The following is a 22,660-nucleotide window of genomic DNA, read 5'->3' as shown; positions in this document are numbered from 1 at the left end:
TTCAAAACTTAAATAGTTTCGAATGAATCAAGCGTGTTTCTTGTAATTATGCGTTAGTTTGTTATTTTCTTAGTTAAAAGTTATGTTTATTACAAGTAATTATTGTCTTTTTAAAAAATCGTATTGGATCTGGTGCCATTCTAGGCAAATAAATAGACAAAATTATTTGTAAATTTTTTATTCTCTTTCTTAGGGAATTTTTACGCCTGGGAAATCCTTTGAATTGCGGAGCTTGGGACAAAAAGCTGTTGAAACAGTACCGAGTGCACAAACCCAGCTCGCTGAGTTTTGAACCGGAAATGAGAAGTAGGTGCTGAAGTGCTAGAAATTTGTGTAAAGAATGCTTCACTGACAGGCCCCAATTGCATACTTACATAAAATTTGTAGATAAGCATCCAGAAAAACCTAACTTCACCCCGGCTTTGTATGTATGCGAAATCATCGGAAGAGTTTGATTGGAAAAAGTTCTAAAAGCAGAGGGAATGTAGTACTTGTATTTAATATACATCCAGTGAGGTAACTATAATTTTTTAATTTTAGGAACAGTTAACTATTACATATGACAGTAGTTCACTTTTAAGTCTTAGTAGATCCTGAGTTTGTAATTATTTAACAGTAAAAGGAAAAGTATTTTTCTCAGATACTTCAATGTGGGCATCACATGTCATTAAATTTATGTAGTGTCTCTCATGAGTTCAGTAAGGTGTCAGATAAAATAACTGAAATTCCTACACTTAAGCATAATTCCATTTATTTCAGCTAGACTCAAGAACCTGGCTCATCATTAGCATCACTAGTAATGAGAAAGAAATAGAAAGAATTAAAAAGAAAAAACAGCACAATTTACCTAATCTGGCAGAATCTCAATCTAATAATCATTTCTCTTATAAAGAGGTAGAATTTGGAGTTGAAACACCCACTCTTAATTATATAAAGTTCAGCAGTCCCTTTTTAACCATTCATTAATTTTTCATGGTAAATATTTGCAATGGTTTTACTCATTGATTGCTTTCAATATGTTTACTTTGCTAGTATACTAAAATTGAAATCTTTAATAATATGTGGTAAGCATGTGTTGAATTATGAGTGCATAGTAACTTAAAAATTTTCAAGAAAAAGGACAGACTTACCTCAGCTTTAAAAAAAAAAGGGGGGTGGGAGGGGGCTGGGGGGAGGGACGCCATGACAACTGAGTTTCAGTTTTAGTCCTGGAATTAATACTGTGGGAAGGTATTCACAATGTATTTTGACAGGGTATTCACTAGATAGTCCTAGATTATAGGTACGCATACATACACATACGCAGTGGAAATTTTCATTATACCTTTGTGTGGTATCCCATCATGGAAGTTCATCCGTCTGATGGAATACTTCATATTCTATCAGCAATTCCACATCAGCTTTGATTATCCTATTGGGAAGTTACATCTGTTTTCCAGCCATTCAATAATCAATCTGATAAACTGCACTGAATGTTGGTAACTGACGGAGTCCCCCAGCTGATCCGAACCTCTCTTCCACATGCACTCTTTCCTGTTATTATCCATGAGTTGTAAAGCTTGGGAATAGCTGCTCCTGTAGTATAGGAGAGTCTCCGTAAATGGTAATACAAAGAAATTATTGATACGTTTCCAAAGCATGTGATATTTATTTCTAGGTGTCAACTCAGTCGTTGTATGGCCAGTTGTAACACATAGTTAAAATGTTTGAAATGTTCAAAAGGAACTAGAAAGTATCCTGGATAGTACTGAATTACAAGCATTAAATAATGAAATAAATAAATAAAATAACTGAATTCATGTTATGCCATAAGGTTCAGTACATTTAAAAAGAGGAGAGAAGGAGAGATTCAACTTATCTCTTGGCCAGTACTTTATTTATTTATTTTTATCACAGGGGAAAGTAAACAATGAAAATTGTGAAAATATGAGTCTGAAAAGTTTTTAACCTAGGAAAGAGAAGCCAAAGCTAGCTTCTGAATACCGCAAGTTATGTTACATTTCCTAAGCTAAGCTTACTGAGCCTTTCTGCTTATTGAGAGCTCTGAGACTTTTAGCTCCGAGTTACTGCATCTGAAGAACATGAAGCGGAGTTTTTCCTGCCTGTTAAGTCAGGTGGCAGGAACGCGCCTGAAACAGAGCCTCTGCGAAAGGGACACTTTTCTGATGTTAGGTAATAGGATGGCCTCCTGCTCAATTTTTTGGCTTTACCACAGACTTTCTGTAATACCTTGTGCAAGATGCTTGTCTCTCTGCCTCAGTTGAATATTTTTATAATGAGAACAATAATTCCCAACTCATAATCTTCTAACTGAGAGGCTAAACTAGTTGATGATGATTGGCAATTCAGCTATTGCACTGGAAGCAGTACTTGAAAAGTCCAAATAAATAGCCTGAAAATGCCTCCCTTTTGCAATGCTGTGTTGTTTCTTGGCTTCTACTGTAGATAGCATGGTTACCTCAATGGAAGGTCTGGGTTCTGACAGCGTCTTCAGTTTGCACGAAGACAGCCACTATCGGATAAGCAAGAGCCTGCTCAAGCCAGCAGAAGGGAGCACAGTACCCCTGACGAGAGTGAAGTGTTTGGTCTCCATGACAACCCCACATGACATCAGGCTTCATGGATCATCAGTTACGCCGGCGTTCATTGAGTTTGACACGTCTCTTGAAGGGTTCGGGTAAGGTCCTACAGTGCTTTCAACTAGTGTGGGGCCCAGAGCAATGTCTTCTTACTTTCTTCTTTCAAAGAAATACTTGTAATTTTTGATGGACTGTTTGCAAACCAGAGACAAATGAGTTCTTTAAAGAAAAGAAAGGAATAGTTCAAGCCACATAGATTTCCACTCTGTTATTAATGACTTGAAATCAACACTTGCTTGCCATATGTGAAAGTAGAAGTTGGTATGTATCTAAATGTTGATAGTACCCTCTCAGTTCTGGATTTCATGTGCCTTTTAAAAATGAAGGGACACCAGCATACCTTTGCAGAAACTCATTAGTTGCTAGGGTTTTTGTGCAACATTTGGATAGCCCAAATGCTCTGAAACCCACTAAAAATTGCTGAAGAACTTGGAAATTAGGAAGTGGGCAAAGCAGAAGTACAAGTGAAACAGAGAAGGAAGCTATGTTGAGTCCAAATAACTGGAAAAAGCTGATTATTAACTGGAGATGTAGCCTGAATATAATGCTTAACTCATTTTGTCTTTTAGCACCCAGTATCACCTTCATTTACTGTTTGTTTTTTGTTTGTGTTTTTTTTTTCTCTCTCTAATTAAACACCTGCTGAGTGAGGCACTTTATGAGGATCATGTAATATGATTTAACTTGACTGTTCAGAGGATGAAAACATGACACCGTTCTCAGCATCTGTTTAAGGAAGATGTTTTGTCTTTTTGGTTATAAAAATGGAATAGAAAAACCTCAAAACACTCATTTTGTCCTGTGCTAAGGGGTAAATATCTCAAAAATCGCTATAAAAATTCAGACCAATAGTATAAGGAACAGGTATTCCTTAACTGCCTGTGGACTGGTCCATAGACAGAGGCTTGCAAATAGAGTGAAAGCCAGTATCTCAGGGAGGGCAATGTTGTGAGGTGCAAGTCAACTGTGAATGGCACCTTGAATAATAACTAATTTTTCAGCATTTCCCAGAAGCTTGGTTAAAAGCTTGACTAGAAGCTTTACTAAAAGGTTTAGATTTTTAGTAGCACAAACCACCAAAAATGACAACTGCTGTGAGGCCCAAAAGAGTGTGATAAATTCTTGTATGAGATGAGTAACTCCTCAATGTTTTTTTTTTTTTTTTAGTCCCTTTTGTAAAAGAATTGTGAGAAGAGGTAGAAGTGATCTGTTGTCCACGGCTGTACCACAGTTTCATAAAACCAGAAGTGTCCACCTGACAGAATCGTTCATCTTGCCTTTGTCTTTGCAGACCTAATATTTATACTGCGTTTCTTAAATTGTGTTTCTTAAATCTCTTTCTCTTCTGACGAGGCCTTTGACAGAGCCACTGGAATCTTAGTGCACTTGTTCCAGTTTATTTGGGGTGACTGGTCTGAGAGCACAATTCAGCCTGGATATTTGGGAGCTCTGCTGCTCTGCATTCTCTTTTCAGCTTTGAGAAGCAAGGGTGCAGCACCTGTTTTGCATCTAGCCTTCATATCCAGTATAGCCAGGGACAGACTTTTCTTTGAAAACAAATGGTGCTCAAAGCTCTGTTCTACATCCTTCATAAGAGAAAAGAAAATGTTTTGGACCTAAGAAGAACTTGAAATAGGCTAGCAAAATGAATTGTCACTGCAGTTGCTCCAGGAGATTTGTAGGTGCTGGTAACGTGTCCAAAAGTAATGCACATAATGCAGCTGTGACTTCTTGTAATTTCAACATGTCACCTAAGAAGGCTGCTATAATAATAATAAAAAAAAAAAAAAAAAGCTTTTTCATCTGTCTTAAAGTGCCAGGGTGGTTAATGAACTCAACGGTTGGCGGACCCTTGTGAGTTATCTGCGTAGAGAGAACATGCTTGTAACACCATTGACCAGGGGGGATTCAACCAGAGAAGAACACTTTCAAGAGGGAGGAAGAAGTATATAATGAGAATTGTAATCAAAAAGAAGATAGTAGTGACCAGAACCATCGACTGCCATTGCTTTCAAGATGGGTGGTCAGGTTAACTCTTTATAGTTTATGTGAGAACAAAATAACTCTTACCTCTGTCAGGCAACTCAGCTACAGTATACTTAGACTAGCCTGCTCAGGTGTAAATGTCAGCAAAATGATGATTCTTCAGCAAGTGGAGGAGCCGTCATTTTGCCTCCAGTAGGACAGTCTATAGCAACTGGAAGCTGAACTCCTGTGGGGATTCACTCCACATTGGGTAGGCTGGTCACTGGCCCAGTCTGGGCTCTTAAAATCTTTTAGTACCTAAGGGAGATGCTCCTTTTATCTGTTTCCATTATGTCCACAGCATCAGTGGGTCTTTTAAGGACCAAATGTAGCTAATCTGGTGAAATATGATGTTACCGTGAGAGTGTACATACTTCAAATAAGAACAACACAGTATGCTATTACCAGATCCTTTGAATATTTAGCTAATTCAGTCTCTTTGAGAGTCCAGAACATCTCAAAGGCTGCAGCAAGTTATGGTTGCCCACAAGGGGGCATCTTGCGCTATGGAGCCACGTGGGCATAAGTCCCTGCGCCTTTGCACCAATGACATACACTGCCAAAGCTCTTTGCACTGGAAATAATTTAGCCTCACAAGGAGAAATCTTGAGAATTCACTTCTACTTTTCATGAATACATACAGTCAAGGAGAGTGATGGTGTGCTTATGGTATATTTTCCTAGGCTATATTTTGTTGGTATGGAACTCCAGTTATATTGACTTTCATAAACTCTAGTTTGTTACTCGTCTTCTGTTTAACAGCTGCCTGTTCTTGCCAAGTTTGGCTCCCCATAATGCACCTACAAATAATGCTGTTACAACAGGACTTATTGACGGTGCAGTTGTGAGTGGAATTGGCACTGGTAAGTACTCAAGTATGACTGTTAGCAGTGTTTCATATCTCATGTTTAGTTCTCTTTTAGTTCTTTGTTAGCCATGAAGTGATAGTATGGAGTTGGACATTGTATGCTTATGATTGAGAACTTCTTGTGTCTTTTTTTTGTGTGTGTTCTTGTTACTTTTTGCCCCCAAGTCAATGAAAAGCAATACAAAATACAAATCCGTGATTGCTTTAAAATACAAGGCTTTCAGCAGAAGGTTAAGTTGTAATCAAGAGAACCGTATGAATAATGAACCTGGATGCATTAAGAAGTTGAGGTGGTAGTTTGAAGAGCGTAGGAAATGTGGAATGAATTGTAGTGCTGTACTTGTGGCTTTGTTTGGCTGAATTCTTGACTGTATTTATTACAGGTGTAGTTCCACACATCATCACACAAATCCCATTTAAATTATTTGCTGTCCCTTATACTTGTTCACTGTAGGCTGTTCACCCTACAGGAACCTGGTGTGCTGCAGGGCTAATTGAACATGATCACTTAGTTTTTAGACTTAACACCTTTTTTATCTAAGTTGAAGGTTTACTGCAGTAAGACAGAATTAGACAGTACTTGAAGTCTGAGCTCTTTGTTGTTATGTGGGAGCACCTCAGGAGATGCAATGGAGTCAGGCGTATGTGGTGGAGAGATCTTCAACAAAGGCTTCTTCAGCGAGCCACACCTATTGAAGAAGCATCTCACTGTGATACTAGCAGTTTCGGAGGGCCTGATCCATTTCTACTTTTTTTGTCTAGGGAACTGGAACTGGATTGTTCTGAACAAGCACGGCTTCAGAGTTGATTTTTGTTTTTAGAATAGGAAGGAATAGTGTGCAATTCTTGCTTTGCTTTGTTTTGAAAGAAACCCCTCTGAGCTAGCTTTATGTGGCTTTTCCTCCAAGCTTGAGTCAGAAATGAAAGAAGTAACATTCAAATCCATGAAGGAAAAGTTTGAGAAAGCACAGCTGGTATCAACTGAGCTGATATGAAAAAAGGAACAGGAACAAGTACGTATCCTAAGTACTAGCTACTTCAGCTATATAATGGGCTTTCATTTGTGTTTTTTAGGTGAAAGATTTTTCCCACCGCCATCTGGTTTAAGCTACTCAACTTGGTTTTGTATTGAACATTTTAGTACGCCTCCTAATAACCATCCTGTAAGACTTCTTACTGTAGTGCGGCGTGCAAACTCCTCAGAGCAGCATTATGTATGCCTTGCCATTGTCCTCTCAGCAAAAGACCGGTCACTGATTGTTTCAACTAAAGAAGAATTGCTTCAAAATTATGGTAAGAGTTGTCTCGTGTCATCAGCTAATCCTGACAATATTATGGGGACACAACAGCAAGTTTATTTTGAACGTAGTATCTAGAAGAATTGTGAGTGATGGAACTTTAGTTGCAGTTTCACCAGCTCGTAATGGGTTTTGACAGTGGAAAAATGTAAAATGTAAACGTTCATGTAGAAATTAAGGAGCTTTTATAATTTCCAAAGAAGATTCGATATCTGCATATAAAGAAAAATCTTTGCCCAAACACCAAGTATTATAGATTTGAAGGAGGGATTACATTGTTGGTTTTGGAAGGTTTTTGCCTTTTATTTGTCTTCTGTCATTCATTTTAGTCATGATCTCTTGAGGTGCAAATGTTAACTATCTTTGTTTTGAAGAAGTTTGGAAATAGTGAACTAACTGGTTGTGAAGGCTTTTTCAGTCTGAATAGTCCCAACGCTGGAGAGCTATTTGAAGGCAATTAGTCATTCACTTCATGTTTTAATGCTGTGGTCAGTTTTCAGAGTTTGTAAGTTCATTCACTATCTGTGATCAAAGGTGGAATTAGAGGAGGTGCAGTGAAGATCGAAGTGAAGCTGGTGAGGCCAGCGAATTTGCTAGAGAGCTATTGGTGCAGTCAGGGGCTTCAGGCTTAGCCGTCTCCTGTCTCCTGCCTTATCCTCTGTCAGAGCCTCCAAAAATAGTCAGTTTGACAGGCTGTTTATGCACCGTGGCTGTGGAGGAGTGGAGAGGAGCAGGGCAGCCTTCTGTGTATGTTTCAGGCTTAGCTCTTTACCAGACCAACATGCTGGGTTACAAGTGGTTATCAAAAATCTGTTCCTGCTCCTGTTCTTTCCTTTTGAGTAGCAGGCACTAATAAAGAATTCATACAACTGTTATTATTTAAAAAACAAACAACCAAAAAAAAACCCAAACCAACCAAACAAACCCCCCCCCCAAAAAACCAACCAACCAACCAGCGAAGCAGACTGTTGTAGAATATTCTGTATTTTCTTGATAAGTGGACATTTGCATCATTAACTGCAGTAGTTTCTCTTAGTAGAAGTCAGGTTCAAAACCTAAAACTTGAGAGCTGAAGACCCATAGTATAAGGGAGTAATAAAACCCCTTAAATTACAAAGGTATTGACAGTGTTTTCTTTCTCAGAAGACCGAATTCTTATAAGGGAGAATGAAATGTTTATCTTCATATTAATTGCTTTAGCCTGCACTAGAGCTATAGATCATATGTTTTTAGTTTGTAAGCCCCTGTGATCCAGCTCTTTAAAAGAGATTGGATTTGAAGAGGCTTTGTCAGAGAAGATCTGAAGGTCTCTGACTACTAAGACTGGTTTTTAATTGAATGGGATACTTTGCTTTACTGGAGTCGTAGCTGGTGGTGTAGAGTCAAGTGCTGAGCAGGTAGGTACCTGAAGAACTGAGGTGGCGGGCCTGCCAGCACGGGTGCTGGAAGTGCTGACAGTCTATTGTAAGAATAAATGGGGTGGTTTAAGGATCGTTCTTATGAGTGAGAATTGCTCAAAGGTGTTTAGCTGAGAGAAAGAACTTGAGATTATTTTTGTATCTGAAAGTTAGTTCCAAGTACTCTGCTGTTATCATTTTCCTTGTGATATTTCTAAAGAAATGAGTGTTCTCCCTGTGCAGGTGGCTATTGAGGTAAGAGGATTAGTGGTTTCTTTTCCTTCAATATGAAAGAATGAAGAGAGATCTGAAAAGCTCCTGTTTTTCTTGTTGAAGCATTCCCTAGTGGAGAATTTTCGAGCTTTGTCTTTTTTCTGGCGGGGGCGGGGGGGAGGGCAGGCTTTCAAGTAGAGTGTGGGACATTCTGCTTTCTGATGGAGAAGCTAATGCACCTGCAAACTGATCATGCACTCTGGTATGAAGTCAAAGGATGCCTTTTAGAGAAATTAAAAAAATGCATGCTAGGAACTAAAGTGTATTTCAACATTCAGGAAAAGAGAATTCAGCACCCGTTAGTGAAGAATGACCTGGGAAATGCTGAAGAGAGAGGGGTGTGAATTGGGGATGGGTGGTCAGCAGCTTGTGGTTGGCAGCCCCTGCGGAGAGGCTGGGAGTGGGTTCCTCTGGCCGCACGTCTCCGACTCCTCTCACTGTTGGTGCGAGGGTGGCCAGTGGAGCCCCGGGTGCAGCTCGCCTCACCCCGTAGCAGCTGGTGCTCGCGTCGGGTCAGTGGCCTTACGACCCAGGCACCACGGCTGATAAGTCAAGGGAAGGCAAGGATGACTCGCTGTGGTTACAGTACTGAAATGGAATGGATGAGACATCATGAAGTTGTTTTGACTTGGGCAGAAGTGTCTCAGCCCTGAGCTACCCCTTCAGTAGAAGCACTTCAGAACATTCATTTTCCTTGGAACTGCAAAAAGGGAAGAAGAGAAGCCACCGTGCTGAGGCTTGAGTTATGAGTACCCCGGTCTGTGCTTGATGCGTGTCTTGCTAGCCAGATGTTGTATTTGCGGCTTTTATTAAGGAAAAAAAAGTCTCAGGCTTTCAACCTCATCTTTAACTTCATTTGTGCTTTCTAATTTAGCATGATTCTGACACAGGTGCTTTGAAAGGCAATCTTTTTTCTTGTATCTTCTTTTGTGTGTGACCTAACTGTTTAAGCAAGACAGTGGCGAGCTTATATTGAATGTTTGTGGTCAGGTGCTGGCAGGGAAAGAGGAGGCTCCTGTGGGAAGAGGCTGGGGCTGCCCAGTGCCTGGATATGGCTGGTTCCATCTGGCTCTGCCATGGACCCACTGCGGGGCACAGCTGAGCCCAGGGGCCAGGCTGGCAGCACCTCTGGCAAAACACATGTAAGAGAGGGCAAAATGCTGTGTGGAGTGAGGAGTAAGTTAAAAAATGTGAAAGAAAGCGCCCTGAGGACACCAAGGTGAGAGCAGGAGGGGAGGGGGTGCTCCAGGCACCGGAGCAGAGATTCCGAGTGGCCCCTGGAGAAGACCACACCAGAGCAGGTAGTGGCACCTGTGGAGGAAATCATGGTGAAGCAGGGAAAAGTGTGAGGAAGTCCAGGAAGTATGGATATCTTTCTCTCCACAGTATGAGAAAGGTGAAAAATAGCTCTGTAGGTTGAGAGAGACATGTGTTATTTCTTGCTGACTACTGCATTAAAAACTTTTTTAGAAAAACAACAACAACAAAACTTTCTGTGACCTGCACAGTGGTATGAGAAAGTTAGTAAAACTTGAGCAAACTAATAATTCCAGCTAAAATTTCAAAGGGAGGGGAGAAGTAAAACATAATTGTCAAAAGTCTAAAAGTATCCTGAGAATTTTCTTAGAGAAGAATTAAGGCAAAGGAAGAAGAGACTCATTGTTGATACTACCAAAACTATACTGGTTTGTTAATGTGCAAGTATCTAATGATGTTCAGCCTGTCAAATTGTGACAATTTGATCTGAATACTTTCTCAAAAATTCTGATTTCATTCTTTCAGTTCTTGTATTTGAAAGTCTAAAGTCATATCTTGTTAATTGTACTTTTGGTCACATTATTAACTACATGTTTTCTAAAGTTTTGGCTTTAATGTATTGCTGTAGATTGTTTTGTGTAAAGTCTAATGACATAAGAAGCTTAAAACAGACAAATAACATTTCTGTCAGTGCCCACTAACTGGTACTTTCCCTTTAGTTGATGACTTCAGTGAAGAATCATCATTTTATGAAATTCTTCCTTGTTGTGCCCGTTTTCGCTGTGGCGACCTCATTGTGGAAGGCCAGTGGCATCACCTAGTTCTGGTCATGAGTAAAGGCATGCTAAAGAACAGCACAGCTGCGCTCTACCTTGATGGACAGCTTGTTAATACTGTTAAGGTAAAATAAATCTTTAAATCCTTGTTTTTACTGGTTGGAGTGACTTCTCTCTCTCTCCGCACATATACATATACATGTGAAAAAAACACACAAAACAAGAACAACAACAAAAATACACGCCAAAAAAAACCAAACCCAAACCCCACCAAACCTGAAACGAGGAGCCTTGCAAAAAGGGATCTTTGCTCACTACACAGCCCGGACCCAGCCCCAGTCCTGTTAAGAGGAGATGATGATGAATACTTTCTGAGGTATGAGCGACCGTAATGCTAAAGTGAAGTGGACATGTTGTATTGATTGTGAGGCAAGTGTGGTACGGCTACGCTGCTGACTAATTAGAAGGACGATAAAAAGCTGAAGAAGACTTATCCCAGGACCGTGTAGCAGATCTAACTTTGAATAATAGCGAGATTACAGAGTAAGACAGTTTTGCCAATTTAGCCACGTTTTACCTTTCCCAGCCCTCTTGCCACCACAGAAATAGCATCCCCTTGCAGTGATAACCACTGAGATGTCCAGTGTTGTTATTAGTTGATTGTAGATGAAACACGTTTAGTTGCAAAGGTCAATATTTTGTTGTTAGGTGGAAGGAACTAGGAGACCAAAAGCAGAGAGCAGTGAAGAGTACTGTGGACCTGTCCACTGAGCACAAAGTATTCCTGGCCTGTAACTGATAACCAAGAGCATTTGGCACCTGGCAGGTGTGAGCCTTAAGGGAGTAAACTAATCTTGGTGTGGGGTTAGCTAGCGTTACTGTATTGCTATAGGTAAAATGGTATTTTGACTTTCAAAGTTTACCTTTCAGTATTCCTTTTGCAGAAAGAGGATTATAGTAACTTTACTTGTTATGCTAATAGCTGTAATACATGAGAGTGTATCTGGCTGTACGTGACTACATTCAATAACTGGTAACAGAATTTTTATATGGTAGATAGAAAATGCCTGTGAGATTGTTACTGCCACTATATATAGGCCAGCATCTTCTTCGTATATTTGTTTTATTGCCATCTGAAAATCTTATTGAGTTCATCACGTTTGTACCTTTAGCTCAAAACAGTAAAATTGTCGAAGGCATGTTTTCACCAGCTGAAGTAGGAGGAAAAAAACCACAAGGTTATGAGATCATCTTATTGCTTTTGGAAAAAATAATGACCATCATAAAGCACCATGTTTTTAGAAGCAAGACACACCCTTGTTCTTTAGCATATTTAAGCACAGAACTCGCATGTTCTCACCCTGTGTTTCCATACACACCTTCATCTTTTGAAAGCCACTTAACTTCTGATCTTTGCATTTACCTTCTGCTTAATGTTCATCATTGACTTTTGCTGTATGGTATCAGAATACCATGCGTTACGTAGCAATCATTTGGTACGTCCCCTGGTTTGCAAAAGACTTTCCCGAATTTCTGATCTGTTTAACTTCCTTTTCATGGTACCCATGCTATCTCAATAACTTCACTGTGTTTTTCTCCCTTACAGCTTCACTATATTCATAGTAGCCCTAGTGGGTCTGGTTCTGCCAATCCACCTGTAGTCAGCACCGTTTATGCCTATATTGGCACACCGCCCGCACAGCGCCAGCTCTCTTCATTAGTGTGGCGTTTGGGCCCTACACATTTCCTGGAGGAAGTTTTACCTGCCCCAGGTGTTAGCACCATTTATGAGCTGGGACCAAATTACGTTGGGAGCTTTCAAGCAGTATACGTACCATGTAAGTACAATTCAAATGGCAGGTAGTAACTTGGGCCGGGTGTAGAGGAATCTTTTGTGTGCGTATTGGCAGAAGAGGTGAGAAAGGAGAGTATGCGGTAGCAGAGAGGAAAAGCTAGCTGTTCATAGGAAGAAGATTAGTAACTGCTATTGAACAGGATGACAGAAATTCAAATTACTGTTTTAACATACTTCTGGTAGTTCTTGTACTGAGATATGCTAGAAGTGGTTGTATTCCTCACTTTCATTTTAAACCAGTTAGAAATGCTTAAAGCTGTCATTATTCATACTGTATATTATATTTATCTGTAGAAAGTGAAATTGGAAAGACATCTTAACTTGTCAGTTTCTAGTGATAGCACTCATTTGCAAATCTGCAATGTGTTCTGTACTTGAAACACAGCTGTCTTGAAATGTCATTGTTTACAGGGCCTAAATAGGTCAACTGAGAAAAAAAAAATCAGACAGAGGGATTGTGGTGCAGCAGATAGTCTTTAAGCATTTATTGCAAACAAATATGGCTAATTCTGTTACATTTTTTTAAGTGTTCTTTTTTGAAATTGAGGGGAGTGCAACACAAAAAGATGTGCATAACCTTGTTAGAAATGTGTACCCGTAACCCTGTTTTTAACTATTCAGACAACAGATTCTTCATTAGCTCTGGTAGGATGGACTGTCACTAGCGAGGCTTTCCTGTTCTGTAGAGCTCCCTGTCTTTCTGTGTAGTTAGAGTACCTCCTCATCAACATCAGTATTACGGCAGGAGATGCTCATTGCTTTACCGGGCTATCACAGGGCTTTTCAGTGAAACATAAATAAAAATGGGGAACATATCAAGTGATCTTGTCCTTGCATTGTCTTTCCCTATAATGCTCTCCAGCTCTTCTGGAGAGAAACTGCCACCATCTCAAGGAAGGAGGCAGTGAGCGACGAGAGTGGTAGGAAAGCAAAAGTATGTACAGGGAGTGCACAGTCTTACTTTTCATGGTGAAACCTTTCCCTGGAGCGGTGACAGAGGTGCGTGCGTGCGCACACACACACACGCTCTCCCCCTGAATGTAGACGATCTTCAGGCTGTGAAAGAACGAAGTATCATGAAAAAGAAGGTAGCTTTCCATGCCCATCTTGAGTGAAAAACTTCAGGGAATTGAATTTTGTCATCTACAGATGTGTGTCACATACTTGCTTTTTTGACAGCTAGACAAACCTGGCAGGCAACTCTGGATTTAGGTATGTGCTAGTCAATTATAATTTCTCCTGGAAGGCATTTTGACTGATGCTGTGCAAGTACCGAATTAGCCAAAGCAATTCCATAAATGTGAATTTGTTCATTCACTTCCAAGAATTAAAGATTTTTCTGCCTTTACACTAAGGCCAGGTTCACCAGGAAGACCCCAATAACTTGAAAGAATTCTTCATTTCTTAACATACTGACTTTTTTCAGCGTGGTGGTGTATTTCTCCTGCACAAGCTTTGCTCAGTTGGTTGTATTCGGGAGTGGTCTGCTCCAGAACAAAGGGCACGTTGCTGTTTGGGGCTTAGCTTCTGCTCACGTCATGTGCGCTGTGCCAAACCCTAAGGAGTTTGATAGGGGGTGCAGCATGAAGCTCTGCATCTCACCCTTTTATCTTGGCCTCTCTTTCCAAAATGCTTGTTTTTCCTTAGGGTAATGATTATTTGTGGGAATCCCGGAGAAGGGAAGAGCCCTTGCAGAATTCAGCTGTTGTCCTTTACAGGGAAATTGTGTCTGACTTGCCATTTGCCCATGCAATGCTTCTTTTGGAAGTTTTGTCCCTGTTTTCAGTGAGCAAGATTGCCATCTTCTGAGAATTTGTCCTGTGTTTAAACAAAATGAAAAACCTGATACTCTTTAAGTCTTGGAAAGATCCCTCAGAGAGCAGTTCAGGAGAAGGAATTCCTTTGTCTGTTCACTGAAATGGAGGAATGTTCTCAGGGCATCCACGTGAGCAGAGGATCCAATGAGGATTTCATTTATGGGGAAACCAAGACTTCTGAATTTCTCTCTTAAGTGAGACTTGACAGAGACTTGACCCTGGTTCAAAAAATTATGTAGACACCCAGCTTCTCATTTGTTTCACTGTTAGGTGAGGAGCCTTCATGCTTTTTTAATTCTGTTAATGTGTTTCATTGGAGTTGCAGAGACCTTTTGACCTGGAATGAAGATGCAGAAGTGAATCTCTATGTTGAGCTTTCAGGTTTTTTTTTTCAGTTTTGCATGCTTCCTCTCAGCGTTGTAGACAGCTGTCAGTTACTGTGTTTGCAGTGCCTCACAAGAAGCATCCACTTTCGGAACAGTGGATACAAAATGTTAAATATATGGTTATATATATTCTCTTGGATGTCTGGGCCTTTTGGTCTTGCATGTCTTGTACCATTCTCTAAAGCGGTTTTCCTAGCAAATCATTGTAAAAAGCCTGTTGTCACAAGCAAAGATGCAGATGCACCAAATACTTCTCTGTTTTTTGATTACTTTGTTTTTCTTCAGGTGGGAAGGGAAGGGAAGTGAACAGCCCTTAAGCTGTACGCAAATTGAGTACAGGAGTAGTGTTGCCTTCCAAAAATTCAGATGAGGAAGCACCGCATCTTCTATTGCTTGGCCAAGCCACAGGCTGCCAGTTGCCATTACGGGTTAATATTGTAGACCTTCTTGAAAGGAAACGTTGGCTGTGTTGTTGCCCTTTTATCTTAAATAGCAGATGTATTCCATGACTCATATGCTATCAAGGTACTCTTCGGTACAGTGAGCAAGTATGCAAAGAAAATATCAAATCTCAGCTATTTGTAAAACATTTCTTTTGTACCTATTCTGCAATGTAATTTGCTTAAGATTTTACTCCCAAAACTGAAAGGAAAAACAGTGCTATTACTGAAATGAGCTTTTATTTTGTCTTTAAGGCAAAGATTCGAAGTCTGAAGGAATCAACCCATCTCCAGTATCTTTGGTACCAGAAGAGAAGGTCTCTTTTGGTCTCTATGCACTGTCAGTTTCTTCATTTACAGTGGCAAAAATAAGGAAAGTTTACAACAAGTTGGATAGTAAAGCTATTGCCAAACAGGTATGTTGGGAAATTAGTTGGTTAATGTGTACTACTTGTTTGTTCCTTTCTTTTAACTTCTGTAAAGGCAATTTGCTCCATACAACCAGGAGCAATAATGTACTTGTCAGAACAGTTGCCCATAATCACTTTAATGTTTTTTAAAAAAATTTAAAAATAATTGAGGGAGATTGTATTCCTAGATTTTATTCGCGTTCTTGAAATTACTAGTAGCTATGTATCTTAGCACCTTTTGGAGGTGTTTTGGCTTTTTAATGTGGATGGCAGTTGTAATCCTGTTGAAAAACAGTTAAGATTATATTGTGAATGTTATTTCTCCTGTTGCAGATGAACAAAGCTGATAGCTTAGTCCTTTGTGATTCAGATTTGGAAACCAGACTATCGGTTTACATTTTTCTTCAAAGTACATTAAAAGTCAGTGAATTATTTGTACAAAGGACCATCTATGAAGAAAGTCTGAGAGCATTGGGGTTGTTCAGCCTGAAGAAGAGAAGGCTCTGAGGAGACCCTACTGCAGCCTTTCAATACATACAGGGGCTTATAAGAACAATGGAGCTTTTTACCAGGGAGTGTAGTGGCAGGACAAGGGGCAAGGGTTTTAAAATGAAAGAAAGTGGATTTAGATGGGATATAAGGACAAAACTTTTTACGATGAGGGTGGTGAGACACTGAAAGAGGTTGCCTAGAGAAGCTGTGCGTGCCCTGTCCCTGGAAGTGCTCGAGATCTGGTTGGATGGTGCTTTGAACAACCTGATTTAGTGGAAGATGTCACTGCCCACAGTAGGGGGATTGGACTTAGATGATCTTTAAAGGTCCCTTTCAACCCAAGCTATTCTTTGGTCTGGTGGAATTATTTTTAAAGTTAGATTCATGTTCTTTAAACTTTGGAGACTGGAGATTTCTCTTTACTTTAGAGAATGTCCTAATGACTCTAGCCTAGTTCTATTTTGTTATGTAACTCACTCTTTATCACAGGAGGAAAATATACAAGTTATGTCCAGGCTTACATAAAAAAACCTCTTCCCTTTACCCTTTGCTTTTTTTCTTGTTTTGTTCAGCTGGCGATTTCTTCTCATGAAAATGCCACACCTGTGAAGTTGCTACATAATTCAGCAGGGCATTTGAATGGACCAGCGCGCTCCATTGGTGCAGCTTTGATAGGCTATTTAGGTGAGTTAAGTACTTGAGAATTATTATGTTTAAACATGATTAATTACTTGTCAATTGTCAATACATTGTTAAATTCATTTAACATTTTTGTATTTTATGGACATGGTATGATCTTCCTTTCTTTTTTGCTAACGTGGGATGCTTGTTTCAGTTTACATGAGCTATCATTATGAAATATACTTACTTACTTTACCTTAGGTCATAAACTATTTTCCAGTGCAATATTTCATTCACCTCCTCTTCTGAGATGTCATAGTTCTTCTAGTGATACTCTTTTCTTAATTCAAGCAATGCTAGAATGCAAATTACTTGCATTTATTCACAATGATTTCCTACAAGAATTAGATTTGATTTGATTTTAATTTATTTTCTCTGCCTATGCTCAGGAGTAAGAACATTTGTCCCCAAGCCTGTTGCCACTACGCTGCAGTACATTGGTGGAGCTGCTGCTATTTTGGGACTTGTAGCCATGGCATCAGATGTAGAAGGGTTGTATGCAGCTGTGAAGGCTTTGGTCTGTGTGGTAAAGAGCAATCCATTAGCCAGCAAAGAAATGGAAAGAATCAGAGGTTATCAGGTATGTAAGAAATGTCTTAAAACAGACGAGGCTGATTGAATTTCACTGTCTGTCCTAGCAGTTCCCATGGAAATCCCTTGTTGTGTTGTGGTAACCTGAGTTTTTGCTCTTAAGTTTACTGAGCTCTTGGCTAGTTAGCATACATGAGTTATTTAGGATGGCTTTTAAAGGAGAGGGTGGAAAGTTTTGCTAAGCAGTTGTGCACGTTTAGCTGCTTTGCTGAAACTGACCCTTCATTAATAGCAAGGAAGAGCACAACTATGGCACTTAGATGATTCTTTTCCCGTGATTGTGAACCCACTCCTGCAAGCCCGGGAGCTTGTATCTCTGTGATCTGCCAGCAAGAGAGGAGGATAGGGACACATGAAGAAAACTGAACATGTGGACTCCTAGAATCATCATTTTGAGGAGACTGCACAGACTTTATAGCTAGTGATGCTGTTTGCTTTCAAGCTGAAGACTTCTTAATTCTCCATCGGGGCGTGGAAAGTGCAGTTATTCAGAAGGATTGGTTGACTGACTTGAAAAGATCTTCACATGACCAATGCATTTTATGCTTCTCATGAAGACTGCTTTACTGAAACAGAAAGTTCATGCCGTGGTTTGGGCAGTGTATTTAGGAACCTTGTAATGCTAGCAGCTAGTATAGTTACCTCAAAACATATTATTCCACGTAGCCTGTTGCAGACCTTGGCTTACTTTGACCAAACGAGTCTAGACAGTGTCCTCCTTGCACCATAAGCTGTCGGTGGATCAATACATACGACCTTACATTCCACTTGTATTGACCTCAGCAAATACCATGGTTTGAGAGAGAGTCCCAGAAATCTGTATTTCTTTAGTAGTGTTTCAAGGAGGATGGTGAAGCTGAACAGGCCAGTATGTTGAGAGTTTAACAAGCTTCCATCAGAAGACAAGAAATAGCAATAGTACATCTGGCAGTTTGTTCTTTCCCAACCCAGATCATAAGAAGTTAGAGCAGAAATGAGGATTGAAAGGACGACATCTACGGTCATGCCTAGGGCAGCAAAAGGTAGCAAGAAAAGTCAGGCTTATTCAGATTTATGTTGTCGTGGCTACTTTTCTTCAGTGCCAGAATAGCTCTCTTTTGTGCATGTGGTACTCTAGGGGCGCCCTATTTAAGTCTGCCACGTCCACGGTTGCTCTCCAGGAACACAGCTATCTGAGAATATATCATGTGCTGTCTTAAACTGTGACTGCCTACCAGAGAGCTGAGGCGTGTCTCTGTGTGCCTAATCCTCAGGACCTAGATACTGTCTGCAGTGTAGAACAAATGTTTTATGAGCTGGAGGGTGACCTGGATGTGCCCCTTTTCTCACCAACTGTAATGCCACTTTCAAGCTTTTTCATCAAGAGTATCAACTATCAGACATACTTCAAGGGCCTTCTCAAAAGGGACATTTCATCCATGCTTCTTTGTGCTTAGACAACGTTGCTGTGTGTCCATAGGCTACTAATTCCTTTTCTCTTTACTTGTTCAAGTTGCTGGCAATGCTGTTAAAGAAGAAACGATCCCTTCTGAACAGCCACATACTCCATCTGACCTTTTCCTTGGTGGGAACTGTTGATAGCGGGCACGAGACCTCCATTATTCCAAATTCTGCTGCCTTCCAGGATCTGCTCTGTGATTTTGAAGTATGTAAAGCTGCACAGAAAATTGTTGATGATACTGGATAGTGATTAAGTCAGGTGCTGATAGCATACCTTAAATATTGAACAAGAGCAAACTAAGTTGTTATCCTGAGAACTTATTATTTCATATATAGTACAGTTAAGCAGCTGAGTAGCAAGATTATTGGAATCTTTTCCTGCTGAAATTGCTTCAGTCACTGTAGAAACAATGAATGGGTACCACAGATGTTTCTGCTTTTTGTCATCCTAGAAGATATGTTTTTTAGTTTTCTGTTCCGCAGCAATTTCTGCAGAAATGGCCTCAAGTTGCTCCAGGAGAAGTTTAGATTAGATATTAGGAACAATTTCTTCACCGAAAGGGTTGGCAAGTGCTGGAACAGGCTGCCCAGGGAAGCGGTTAAGTCCCCATCCCTGGAGGTATTTAAAAGACGGGTAGATGTGGTGCTTAGGAACATGGTTTGGTGGTGGACTTGGCAGTGCTGGGTTACCGGTTGGACTTGATGATCTTAAAGGTCTTTTCCAACCTAAACGATTCTATGATTCCATGAATTTCTTTTAACCTGTGCGTTCTACTGCAGTACATATATCAAGGCGTGAAAAATGTACTGTAAATAACAGTAGGAGGTAAACTTTCAACATAGCACATGGGAATCACTTTATCATACGTCTCCTGCAAAGTTAATAGTAAGGCATCTAAAATTCTGCTTGCGCAACCTGTGAAATATTTACGTGTTGTTGTGTTAAACTACGGAAAGTAGAAAAGTTCAGAAGGAAATGCTAATGTAACAGAGGCTGATAAACAGTGTTGTACGATGCGTAGAACTTGTTGTTTAGTGGTTGCTCCTTTGGCATTATCTGTACTTGATGCAGACTGAGTAAAAGTATTCTGATTCACATACACTTAAATAAATAAATAAATGTATTACTGCCACTGCTAATCCAGCTGTAAGATACTGACTTAATAGCGCAAGTCCGTCTTGCACAATTGGCTTTATGGAGTTATCCATTTCGGTTTTTTAGATGTCTATTTGAGTATTTCAAAGCACTGCTGGAAACTTTATTTAAGGGTCTTGTCTGTGAAGAAACTCCTGCTGCTTACTATGGCCTTTATTTTAATAAAATTAACTGGCCTTGTTAACTTTGTTTTTTCGAGAGGTTAAAGGTCTGCAATGCACCCAACCAGTTCCTCTTGCCAAGATCAACAATACACTATAATTATGGCACAAAAAAAAGGAAATGAAAAGGGCAAACCTGAGCCTTTCTTTTTTAACCTTAGTGGGGATCTAATACAGAGGAAATTTGTCACCCACTGAAGTTTCCTCTTTTTTTTTTTTTCTTTTGAGGCGTAATATTAAAGCTAGAAACAAGTTTGTGCCGTGCCTAAACATAAATTCTCCAGTATCATGTAACTAGTTATTCTTTAACAGACCTTTTAAATTACAGTAATGCTACCTTTGTGCTCACAAAAGCAAACATAGACTTAATAGAAGTTATTACATCTACAAGTGGTAATATTTGTGGTAGAGGTCTTAAGGTAGATGAACTGTTTAGCAGGGAAGAGTGTGAATCACAGCCCAGCTCCTTTTACAGTGAGGCAGGAATTCTGCTGAAGAATACTCTTCTCTTCTCCACCCCACCAAAGGAACCAGCTGAGAAGTTTCATCATTGGTATATAGTCACTCAGACAGCAACTACTGTACAAAAGATCCAATTTCATATTGTTTAGTTCGTGTCTGTCTTTCTTTTCCATGAAGACCATGAACAACTGGAGAACGAATACGCTTAAGAGACCAAAAAATAAAAAATATGCAAGTAATAGGTCTGTGAGTCATTAAGAAGAAACTTTACAAAAGCCTCAGTTTTTGGCTTTTTTTTCCTTTTAAATTATTTCTTTTATTTCTGTATTCAGAAATCATTGACCCAAACATTTCACTTAAATTGGATAAATTAAATGTTCTTACTCTTAGACTAAACAGGGAAATGAAAAGATTTGTTCTGATCATTTTAGATGATAAGATTAGAAGAAAAGCAAAAGCTAGAAAGCTTTTCATTTATGCCAGTTTTATACACCAGAGCACAAGTATTAATTATGCTTTGTTCAATAGCAAGTCACTTTTAAGATTGGCAGCTATAACTGTGAGCTTTCTGGCTTTTATATCTTTTATTACTTCTATTGATTGAAAAATTGATTTTTTTAGAGGATCTATATCATTTAAAATGATGTGCAGGAAGTGCTGGGTAAAGATTAAAAAAAACAAACAAACAAAAAAAAAACAAAAACAAAAAAAAACCAAACAAACAAAAAAAAAAACCAAAACAGGGAAGACCTTGCGTTCAATCTTGGCAGAAGATAGTAAGTTAATTTTACAAAGAGGAAAATCTTTGCTTTAGCCAAATAAACTTAACACGGCATTTTGCATAGGCCTTATAAACCCCAATAACTCCTTTGGAGTCACTGCACCATCTGCTTAAAGAGAAATTGCAGATAGCGTGTAACTTTTTTTTTCTAGAACTCTTTAAAAGTTTTCAGCGTGATATGCTAACAGAGAATATGTTTGGTACCAGTGTGTGTTTCTTTAGTCTTCACTAGTATATTTAATACTTATCCCCGGTCGAAGAATAAACAATTGAGAACCTTGCAGTGACCTTTTGAGCGTAATGGCCAGGTAAATAGTCATGTAGATGAACAGTTTTAATCTCCTCAAGCCTTTCCTAACCTTTGATATACTAATGCATATTTTTAATCTTAAAGTGGATTTGTGTACAAAACATATCATTGTTTGTTCTGTATTTCAGGTCTGGCTTCATGCACCCTATGAGCTTCATCTGTCATTATTTGAGCACTTCATAGAACTTCTCACTGAGTCCAGGTATGAGCTGATGCCAGCCTAATAACGGGTTACCAGGATTAGGTAATACGTAGAGGATACACCAGTTTTAAAGTGCTACCTCCTTTCTTTTCTTCTTCCAGTGAAGCAGCAAAGAATGCTAAGTTAATGAGGGAATTCCAACTCATCCCAAGACTGCTCTTGACTCTTCGAGATATGTCGCTGTCCCAGCCTACTATTGCTGCAATTAGTAATGTGCTGAGCTTTCTTCTTCAAGGCTTCCCTAGCAGCTATGACTTGCTCAGGTAGCCCACATCTATGATAATTCTGGCTTTTGTGTTTTTATTATGTTAGTGATCTTGGTCAAAAATACACAATGGTAATACTGCTGTGGGGCAAGTAACGTGAAATGCTCATGTACTGAATTTTTTCCTCTAAGAAGTAACTGAACTAGATGTAGGCAATAATTTTGTTAATGTCTTGATTTGTATCTTAAATTCAGCTTGTATCTAAAAGGTGTGACTGAATGATTAAACTGGCTTAATGTTCTGCAGGCGAAAAGTGAAGGTGCTGTATTGCAGCTCCCTTGTTCATGTGAAGCACTGAGCACTTTTCTTAAATGCCATTGAATGTTACTTAAGATGGAGTATAATGATACTTCTGGTTAAAATGCAGCTTTGATTACTTTCCCACATGAAAGGTTTAGTTCAAGATTTTTTCTTAATCATCACTGTGTAGAAAAATATTTAAGGCTGTCAGATTTAGTAGTATTAATTCTGACTGGTGAAAGTTACATAAGTAATTGCAATTCATATGTGCAGGAGTATTTGAAATGCTTTCAAATGGGTTCAACTCCTTGAAAACTTAATTTTTCTCGTCTCCTGTTTAATTATAATGGAAATGGACAAAATATTGCATGGCTTGGGGGTTCTTTGCATATGAGTGGCCATGTTTTCAGCTTCTCGCTTTAAGTACAATTAAAGGT

At 39.4% G+C, this 22,660-nt stretch overlaps 1 protein-coding gene across 3 annotated transcripts in view; it reads left to right on the top strand.

Moving 5' to 3' along the window:
- Window positions 1-22,660, top strand: part of WDFY3 (WD repeat and FYVE domain containing 3) — a 179,479-nt gene that overhangs the window by 105,002 nt on the left and 51,817 nt on the right. For all 3 annotated transcript variants that reach the window (XM_082315396.1, XM_082315397.1, XM_082315395.1), the window contains exons 16-27: window positions 194-306; window positions 2,446-2,677; window positions 5,427-5,527; window positions 6,607-6,825; window positions 10,477-10,658; window positions 12,140-12,371; window positions 15,287-15,447; window positions 16,506-16,617; window positions 17,004-17,194; window positions 18,698-18,850; window positions 21,644-21,717; window positions 21,819-21,980. In XM_082315396.1, coding sequence (XP_082171522.1) covers window positions 194-306; window positions 2,446-2,677; window positions 5,427-5,527; window positions 6,607-6,825; window positions 10,477-10,658; window positions 12,140-12,371; window positions 15,287-15,447; window positions 16,506-16,617; window positions 17,004-17,194; window positions 18,698-18,850; window positions 21,644-21,717; window positions 21,819-21,980 — 1,932 coding nt within the window. The remainder of the gene's footprint in view (window positions 1-193; window positions 307-2,445; window positions 2,678-5,426; window positions 5,528-6,606; window positions 6,826-10,476; window positions 10,659-12,139; window positions 12,372-15,286; window positions 15,448-16,505; window positions 16,618-17,003; window positions 17,195-18,697; window positions 18,851-21,643; window positions 21,718-21,818; window positions 21,981-22,660) is intronic.

Source organism: Platalea leucorodia, assembly GCF_965183815.1.
Source record: "Platalea leucorodia genome assembly, chromosome: 6".
Taxonomy (NCBI): Eukaryota; Metazoa; Chordata; class Aves; order Pelecaniformes; family Threskiornithidae; genus Platalea; species Platalea leucorodia.
Note: the sequence above shows the minus strand (reverse complement) of the source record. Positions and strands in the feature narration are given on the sequence as shown.